The following is a 9,884-nucleotide window of genomic DNA, read 5'->3' on the forward strand; positions in this document are numbered from 1 at the left end:
GTGAATACCAAAAATTATTTTGTTTTCATGGCAGGACAAGACGTGCAGCAATTTTACAGGGTGTCTTTTGGCCTGTGCAGTGTTCTAGCCAGCTTTGAAAAAGGCATTGGGGAGTATATAGTGCAGCCTGCTTTGCTATGCCTGTTTGTTATAGCTGGAAGATCTCGTAGTATATGCTAAAACTTTTGAACAAGATTTGATACACTTACAATTATTTTCTAGCTTAAGGCTACCAATCTGAAATGGACCCCAAAGAAATGTGAGTTGCATCAACAGGAGGTGATTTACCTTGTGCACACCATCACCAAGAGAGTCATTTTTACTGCCAGAAAGAAAATTGAGTCTGTGCAGAGCTGGCATCTGCCCAGATAATCTGATGTGCAGAGTTTTGTAGGACTCTTTTATTACAGAAGGGTCATTTATGGGCTTGCCAATATTGCAAAACCATTACATAGGTTGGGTGAGAAAAGGAAACTATTTTGGTGGTTCATACATTGTGATTTAACATTTGCAAAGTTAAAAAAGGCTCTTCTGAACGATTCTGTCTGTCTATATTTCAAAAGCCCTTTTGTATTGAACACAGATGTTAGTGCTCACATTTTGGGCAGCAATATTGACACAAGAACACAAAGGACTTGAGAGGATGCTTGCTTATTATGGCAAGATCCTGAACTCTTAGGGAGAAATTATTGCACCATCCAAAAGGCACTTCTGGTACTGGTTAAATCTATAAAACATTTTCATCACTGTTATGATGAAAGGAAGTTTACACTCAAGAAAGGTATCAGTGGCTCTTCAGATATAAGAATCGTTCAGGGAAACCTGCCAGGTAGTTAGAAAAAAATGAAGTATTATAATTTGACAATTACACATACACCTGTGCACAACCATGATAATGTTAATGCCATGTCCAGATGGTATTGTTGGAAGGTTAGTTGCAAATGCTACTCTAAAGAGCTCAATTAAGTGATTGGGTAAGAGGAAATGAGTCTTCTCAGAGCTAGATGTCTGTCTCCTTGTAACTGCCTGCACCCATTGGAAAATATGGATGTAGGATTGCAAGAATAGATCTCCAGAATAGCTAAATTTTTCCAGGTGCATATCTTGATATGAAGACATTGGGTAATTAAAAAAAAAAAAGAAGGCAGCCACCTTGGAAAATGTCCCTCAGGTAATGACAATATAAGATTTCTGGTCATACCAGCTAGAAATAGAAGCAGACCAGTTGTGCCTCAAGTCCTGGGAGTGCCTGCTGGGATGTGTCCCACACAACTGATTCACTTCACTGGGTGAAAAACATGACACCCTTTGTCCAGCCTGTTGATCTGCAGAACCATAGGCGAGGTATACTCCTAGGGCTTGAGGGGCCTGATCTTTTGTGCTCCAGGAATTTCCATGATGGATTGAGTGCCTGGAAGCACCTGCCTGACTTTCCCAACCTACCAAGACATGCTCCCAGCTTCTCTGGGAAAATATCTTAGTATGAGGAGAAAGTTGGGATTCATCCCCAGTGCTGAATGGATACATTTTATCGGATGCTTTATGGCTTATGGGTTTATTAAAGCAGAGAAGTGAAAAGTTTTACCTAGCAGCTGCTATGCTAAAGTGAGAAATTGCAGCTCTGTTCTGGCCTCTTTGGAAATTATGACACGTTTCTAAGCCATTTTCCTCGTACTGACTGGTACATGACCGCTGATTGGTAAAGTCAACCATTCTAGTTTTCAGTTTTACTTTTGCATCTCCTGATTATGAAGTGGGGAGGGGGCTCCTTACACTTTTTGCCACTTACTTCTATGTGATATTTTTTGTACCACAATACCATAAATGAATTATGGGCAATCTGTTCATGATGATGTTACAAATATGATATCATGTTGATAACTGGACTCACTGTGTTTCTTTTTCTTTTTCAAGGACTTTCCCATTTGAACAAAGTTAACCTTAAAACTACTCTCTCCTTGTGGCCTGCCTTTCAGAATGGGGCTTGGAGCTTGTATTGCTTTGTACTGAGGAGGGAGAAGAGGCTTGTTACACAGCCTTATAATCCTATGTACATAAGGCTAAATGGGCATTTTCATGAAAGACTACTTGAATGGAAAGGCACAGAAGTTAAATTTAGGAGCATCATGCTTTCTTGTGATTATGGGCTGTATGTTTCACTTGATGTAAACTGGTGCAGCTCTTAAATCCCCAGCAAATAATTTAAATCTGAATTCTCAATAAATCCAATATACCTTTCTATTCCTGTTAGTAGTCTTTCTTTTGGGGAGCGTTCAATTTAACATGCTCCTGACAAGCTCTTGCAAATTCAAACAATTCAAAGAAGCCTGTCCATGAGAGAGGCTGACAGTATAATTTGATTTTATTTGTATGCTTGGTATTTCATGTAGGGAATTTCTTTTTTTTAATGAGTAAAAACATTCCATCAATTTGCAATATGAAAAGTTTCTGTTGCTCAAAGCAACCAAACCAAACACCCAATAGAATAAGGAACCAAAAAAATAAAATAAGGTAAACCTTTAATACTTTGCTTTTATGAGTAATGCATTGACTGCAAAAATCAGAGTCATTCTGTCCATATAAACAAGTTTATAGTAGTAACAAAGTGCATGAAGCAAATTGCTAAATTTGACAATGGTATTAAAATAAAAAGTACTTTAAAACAATACTTTAATACAGTTTCTTGCCATGATTCCATCATGCATCAACACAAATCAAATCCTGAGGCAACCTGTGCCTTTGACAGTCTTACTGTACTACGATGTAAATAAATGGAAAGGATGATCAAAACCTGCAGGAGGGTGATGAGCACCAGGACAAGTCCAGCTATTTTCAGAGTTGTATAAAAAAAAATCAAAGTGCACTGTTGGTACATCTTATTTGGGCCTGTAAAGGACATGTATACCACAGGAGCTTGATTCAAAACTCACTGAAGTCCATTTCCATTGACTTCAATGAACTTTAGTATAAGCACCAGGGCAGTAAAATATAAGGGTTATTCTGTTACTGATATCACCATCTGGCATAAAAGTTGTACCAGGAGATGTAAGTAAACATTTTTGTATACTTGAGGCACACACTTTTAAATTATCTGATGAAAGAAAATGTAGAGTACTGGTACTTAATGTTTTGGTGCCAGTACCAGACTGGTCCATTATCAGCATTCAGATCTATCTCTAATTACAGATAAGGCATATAACAAACAAAGTAAATATTTGGTTATTAATATTTTATACAGTTCAGCAACCCAACCAGTCAGATTTTATGTTGCCAATTTGAATAATCTTCACACTCGTGTCTTCCATCTTTAGATAATACCTTTCCTTAAAAAAGTAGCTGTACCCTGTCATGGAAATAAAAAAGAAAAAATGGTTTATGCATTAGGTAGAACATTAATTCCTGATCGTAAGTGGTTGCTTTCTTTTATAATTTTAAATACAAGTATTGGAATCAAATCTTTTTCTAAGACAATGTTATTAAAATTTGTTTTTGTTTTTAAGATTATATGAAACCCAGAATTCAAAGTGGATATTAAGGAGAGATCTATTTTGACTGGAACTTAAGCCAATCTCCCATTTCATGAGCAAAAAATTTCTGGGCATGAATAATTGCTGTAAAAAACTATGTCATTTCTATATCTAGCTATATGAATGAAAGTGTGATGAGGTAGGTGATACAGGATCGTTTTTAAGACAATAGGTTCGACCCTAAGCAACAGGTGGAGGTATATGAAGAGAAGAAAGGAGCAAAGATTACACCAAGCAACCTTTTCACATTTTTTAATCTTAGATATGAACATGGTCTGTTTCAGTCCCTAATAGATTTGAAGCAATGCTGAAACATATTATAACTCTTTGCAGCCTTCCCAAATTCCCCAATGGCAGGGAAAATTGCTAAGCTATGTTGCCTCAATGATGCCCTTTCCCTTGGGGACACCTGCTACGTCAGACACCAAGTGATGGGGTCCATTTTGCTGAATACATGCAATTTTATGCTATAAGGAGGGCAGCTATGGTGCCTCACACCATATTACGCAAAACAGAATAAATGAATCTCTCAACCAGGTCCAAGCCTCAAAGATCTCTTGCTATTTTGAGGAAGGGTTTTTGAACCCGAAAGCTTGCTTAATAACTATTCTCCAACCATTTGGGTTGGTCTAATAAATGATATCAAATTCACCCAAGGAACCTTGTCTATCCATGTTGCACAAAACTGAGGGTAGTGGTGACTGTTCTTATTTATGGTGTTCTGGAAAGTTCTTACTTCTTAAATATATTCTTTTAAAATGGTAAAGCAAAACAGTTAAATGGAGAAACATGGGGGAAACAAGAAAAACAAGCTTGAAACACTTTGTTTTAGCTGGCAACATGCCTGTTCATTAACCACTAGAAATGACTGTTTCCAGGAAGTGCAGAAGCAGACAAGGACATTACACACTTTAAAGAGCTCTATAAATGTTTAAACTAGGATATAGCTCACCACTGTCACTGGGACTTAGTACAGCATCTAAGTTGTCTGGAATGCCATTCCAAGAATCAGCAATGAATTTAGGAAATCCAGGCTCCATTTTTTTCTTTTCTTCATTGTACCTGCAGAAGATTACATATCTTAGTTTAACACTAACCTTTGACCTCGGGCAGTACCCGTGGGTGTACAAAATATCCCTATATGAAATTCAATAGCTGGAGTTGTTGCACTTCCATTAAACTGGTCCAATTCTGTGAAAACCCTGTAAAATTCTGCAGCCTTTCCAGTTTAAAATGTAATTGTTGTTGAATGCAAACGTGGCCAATTTCATCCTGGGATATTCTTTTCCAAGCAAACTGCTTTTGCTTTTACAGAATATCAGATTGAAAAATTCAGAATTTTAATTCTAATGAAGATGTTGGTTTTTTGAACCACTTCACACCTCCCTCCTTTGCTTAACAAACCTGTTATAAAGGAGCAGTGCAGAATTAAAATGCATTGTTAAAAAGTATAATAATGACATGGAAAAGACTTTGTAATCTATTTTGTTTCTGTCTTGCACACAATGAAACAGTCACTCATTTAAAGGTTATAATATCTATGTTAAGTACAGTTGGATTTTCTCAACTGTTTTCTGATTGCTGGTTATCTTCTTTAAACATATGTAAATCAGGTAAACTATTTGTTTTCTTAACAATAAATTATACATTCTACATTGACAGCAACTGATAAGGTGCCTTGATAGAAATAGTGCCTATGATTAGAGTGATAAATTTCTTGGGGGCCCTGGGGTACAGTTAATCAAAACAATGAGCATTAAGGGGGAAACCAGCAGCTTTGCAAACTCATGGCCTGTAAATCTTAGTAAAAATCTGAAGTACTGCACATGATTATTTTATAAATGTTTGGCAATATTAAACATGATCAATGAATAGTGAACATGTAAAAAATGAATGACAAGCAATCATTTGCTTTTAAGATCATTTCCTATATTTTTAGATAAAGGGGAAAAAGAGTGCTGTCCTTGAAGGTAACTGATCATAATTTTCTTTCAAATGGTAAGCTTTGTGAAAAGGTATTTTATTTACTTACAGGAACTGTTAGCCATTAGGCAATAAAAAAGACACTTCATCCACTCTGGTAATAACATGAAATTAATGTTCATATAAAAAGGATTCAATTACATTGGATACAACCTTGATATATGCTGTAGTGTATATCTCCTGAAAGAATATTAAAAACTTTGAAACTATATTACATTTGTAATATCATCTGCCTGATTTTTAACTTGCTTCTACATAACTTGGTTCTTATTTTAACCTAGAATTTGAAGCATGTTCCTCAAACTGAAGCCTGCCCTAATTCTATCTGCAAGGAAGCTCTGTCTGGTGTCTAATAAGTCAAAGACTAGAAATTAGGAACTTTTGGATTCAATTCTGAACTTGTCACTTAATAAGTATTATTTGGACAGGTCTCCTCAGTTAAGCAAAATATTCAAACTGATTCCTATGTTTTAGGAACTTCTTTTGTGCAAACTCTTCAACAATGTTCCCTCTAAGGTGTAGCAGTCTGTGAGCACACCACTTCAGTCCATGAGTGCACCCCTTTGGTCTGCTCCCAAATTGGTCCTGACTCCCAATTTTGGCATGTGCTGCTTCAATCTGCCCCACAATTGGTTCCCCCTGGCACTGTGGCTGGGAGGTAGGTGTGCATGGGTCCCACACTGTTGCATGGCATGATTTTTATTGTGCGCAGCTGCACACACATGCAGCATAGAGGGAACACTGCTCTTCAGAGATAACATAAGATAATTCGTATGAGTCTTTCAACCATACCAGCAGACCAATGTTTAAAACATTTTCTCCTAACACGGGGTTCAAATTTGTTTTACAGGCTCCAAGCAGTTGTAAGAAGTGGGGTAAAGCTGTCCCATCTGTGTAGCAAAAAGCTGAACAAAGCACCCTCCAATGCAATTATTTGATTGCTCCATTGAGTATTTAGGCAGGAAGAATAGCTTTTCTGAAACCTGGTTCAATCCTCAGCAAGGGCATAGATTCTCTGTGAGAGCATCTACACATGTAAATAATGTGGGATCAGTTTACTCTAGAGTAAATTACTTTAGAGTAAACTGTCCTGGGCATGTGTCTACATGTGTAGGGATGTGGGAACTGATTTGCTGCTCCTAGCAACAGACTTCTCCTGTTCCCTGTGGCCCTGCACCAGGCCCCTGCAGCAGCCAGGGGGAGCTCTAGGCTCCCCCTGGATGTTAGCTCAGGGGCTGGCAGGGTGCAGGAGACAACTGTCTCCTGGCAGAGGATGGGAAATTGCTCCCTGTCCCCAGGAGCTGCCTGCTGCCAGGGCCAGCTCTGCCACTGTGGGGAGCTCCTAGCCCCTGTTCTGTGATCATGATCACGGCTTGGGCTGGGAGATAAGTGTCTCCCAGCTCCTGTTTCCTGTTTGCTATTGGGAGGCAGGGACTGGGAGCTCCCTGCTGCCAGGGCAGAGGGACATTGTCTCCACCTGGGCTCCAGTGCCAGAGCCCACCCCAGCAGCAGGCAGCTCCTGGGGGCAGGGAGCAATCCTCTGCCCTCTGCTGCCCGGCTGACTAGAAACACATTTACTCCCAATCAGCCATCTATATATGCCATACTGTGCAGTAAGTAATCAAGAGTAAAGCTGCTATTTGAATTTTTGGGTAGCATATTCACTCATGATTAGAGCTAATTAGTGCTCAGTAAGCATTTGCACATGTAGATGGTGCACAGTAGTTAGCTCTAATTAGTTCTAATCTCTAGTAAAGGATCTCATGTAGGCCCATTATAACCTTAATTAAATCAGTTATCTTGTTTTAATTCTATTTTCTCTAAAATGGGGATACTTTATTGCTCTTTGTGGGTATTTTTTGTATGCTTTTATACTTAAAATGTAAGATCATTGTTGCAGCTTTTTACTTAATATAAATATATGCTACACCTAACACAAATGGAACCAACCTTGGTTTGGCCTCTAGTCACCATTGCAATACTGAAAAGCATTTTAAGAATAATACAAATGATATGGCATTTTGAAATGTGTGTTCAGTCACCTAAGTTGTATTGTATGTTAATCCTCTGACAGACATTCCACACATAAATATTCACACTAGTATTTGTAGCTATTTCTGGACTTCCTTGCATACACACATTCATGGAAAACATTTCAAAATGGTTTGGGATGCTGTAAATGTGAATTCAAGCTAAGTTTTTTCAAACCATTAACAGATATATTTCTGCAAAATTTGCCTAGCTCTCTTCAACATCAACTGCATAAGTAAAGCAAATGGTACTTAGGTTGCTGTCAGGAAACCTATCACATCACTCCCCAACAAATTTTGATAGTCATTTAAATATATTATTTCCCCACTTTTCTTTCCAGTGGCTTTCAAGCACAATGGCTCATGGTGAGATTTTTCAAAGGCAAAAATTGCACATCAGGTATTTAGCTCCCAATGCTGTTCACCTAACTGCTATTTGTTCCTTTGAAAATCTCCTTGAGGTTTTGCTCTAGGCATTATGACCTGACCACATTGTTTTGGTAATACCAAAAGGATATAATACTTCTTTGGCTCTTTTCTAGTTAAGAATGTTTTACTACCTATGTTCAAGTTCACTGAGAATCAGTGGGTGCATCTATGTTCATTAATGCACCGTAGTTACTATGCATTAAGTTTAGTGCTTGCATAACCAAGGACTAAATTAATATGCAGTAACTGGTGCTAGTGCACAGTAGTGATAGTGCATGGGTTTTTACAGATGCTAACTGCTCAGTAGCTTAATACTATTGCGCAATAGTGTATTAGCACTGGTTTTGCCCAGCACTCTACTGCACAATGTTATTAGGCTACTGTGCAGTTAGCAGCTCATGTAGATGCACTCAGTGTTCACCATTCCAGCTCTGAGATTATCTGATTGTAGGCCACCTTAACTGCAATGTATCTTACTTCCAAAATTTTTCGCCTGCAAAAATGTATGTCTTCTTGTTTCTGCCCCAGTTAAAAGCTGCATTAACCCGTTGAACATCAGGTGGTAGCCCCAGATTGGTGAGTTTCTTTGGATATCCTCGCTCCAAATTACTGGCTGAGTAAACCCAGTATTCATTTCCTAAATGAGAAAGAAACACGTGGTTACATGACAATTCACTTGGTTACCAAGCAACTTAACAAGAAAAGTTTTGAGATCTTTCTATTGGGATCTTTTATGAATCTGTGGCCACATCTACATGAGATGATGACTGCGCAGTAGCCAGAAAATACTGCACAGTAGCACATCACAGCATGTACAGTGCTAATATGCTACTGCACAGTAGTATTAGGCTACTGCATAGTAGCATAACCTAAAAGATGTTTGTTGACGCTACTGTGCAGTTACTCCAGTTACTGTGCATTTATTTAATACTTGCTAATACAAGTACTAAATAAATGTGCAGTATTGCACATGCGCAGTAGTATCTTGTGTAGATGCGCCCTGTTTGTACTGTTAGTACATGATGCTATGTGCACCCTGTTTGTACTGTTAGTACATGATGCTGTGTACATTAAGATTGCTGGACCAGGACTCAGGGATTCCTGGTTCGGGTACTGTTCCTTGACTTTGAGCAAGTGATTTCTCTGAGTGTCCGATTTTTCCTACACTTGCCTCTCTCAAACTTTAATGATAAACTCCCCAGGGTGAAAACTGTCTCTTCTATGTTTATGGACAGTTCCTATCACAGTGAGACCTGAGTTTCAATTAGTATGGCAATAATGCAAATAATTTACATATTCTTGTCACAACCCAAGGGTGTGATTTTTTGTTTGTGTGTGCTTTGGCACTGCTAAATTATTTCCTGCCACTCGGAGCTTTCTTTGCAGGGTGCATTTCTCAGTTGCAAAGAGAAATGCACGGTGCAAAGGAGTTCCTGCCACCTGCATGCAAATTTGTGTCCCACTATTGGCCAGGTCTAAATTATTCCCACGTGGCAGCTAGCGATTGGCTTGCTAGCCGTATAAGAGGCTTGAACGGTTTCCGCCCAAGTTGGAGAACTCTGAGGAGAACCCCGCAAGGGAGGACTCCACAACCATCTGGAAGAGGAGGGCTTCACATCTTGTGAAGAACTCTAAGTGCTGCGGAGCCTATCGAACCCAGCGCGTGCCTTAAGAAGGCTATAGGGGTCTGATCAACCTCTGGCCTCTCCCTGTCGCCGAACGATCCCTCGACGAACCCCTTCCCTGCACGCAAGTTCCACGGAGCCTAGCAAACTTCGTGTGAGTGTATCCAGAGCTCTTCTCCGAGTTGCTTTCTTCAGTTGACACGACGGGCTCGCGTTTTTAGAGCCTTCAACCGGATTGGGCTAGAGTTCGCGTGGAAGGAACTCTTGTCTGCTTTTCTTCTTTCCTGTCT

General features: G+C 39.1%; 1 protein-coding gene across 1 annotated transcript in view; it reads right to left on the reverse strand.

Moving 5' to 3' along the window:
* Nucleotides 1-2,502: 2,502 nt before the first annotated feature.
* Nucleotides 2,503-9,884, reverse strand: part of MMP2 (matrix metallopeptidase 2) — a 61,496-nt gene continuing 54,114 nt past the window's right edge. The window contains exons 11-13 of the mRNA XM_006019075.3: nucleotides 8,447-8,606; nucleotides 4,480-4,589; nucleotides 2,503-3,343 (exon numbers count right to left, since the gene is read on the reverse strand). Coding sequence (XP_006019137.1) covers nucleotides 3,240-3,343; nucleotides 4,480-4,589; nucleotides 8,447-8,606 — 374 coding nt within the window. The 3' untranslated portion in view covers nucleotides 2,503-3,239. The remainder of the gene's footprint in view (nucleotides 3,344-4,479; nucleotides 4,590-8,446; nucleotides 8,607-9,884) is intronic.

The sequence above is a fragment of the Alligator sinensis genome, unplaced genomic scaffold, assembly GCF_000455745.1.
Source record: "Alligator sinensis unplaced genomic scaffold, ASM45574v1 scaffold97_1, whole genome shotgun sequence".
NCBI classification, from domain to species: Eukaryota; Metazoa; Chordata; order Crocodylia; family Alligatoridae; genus Alligator; species Alligator sinensis.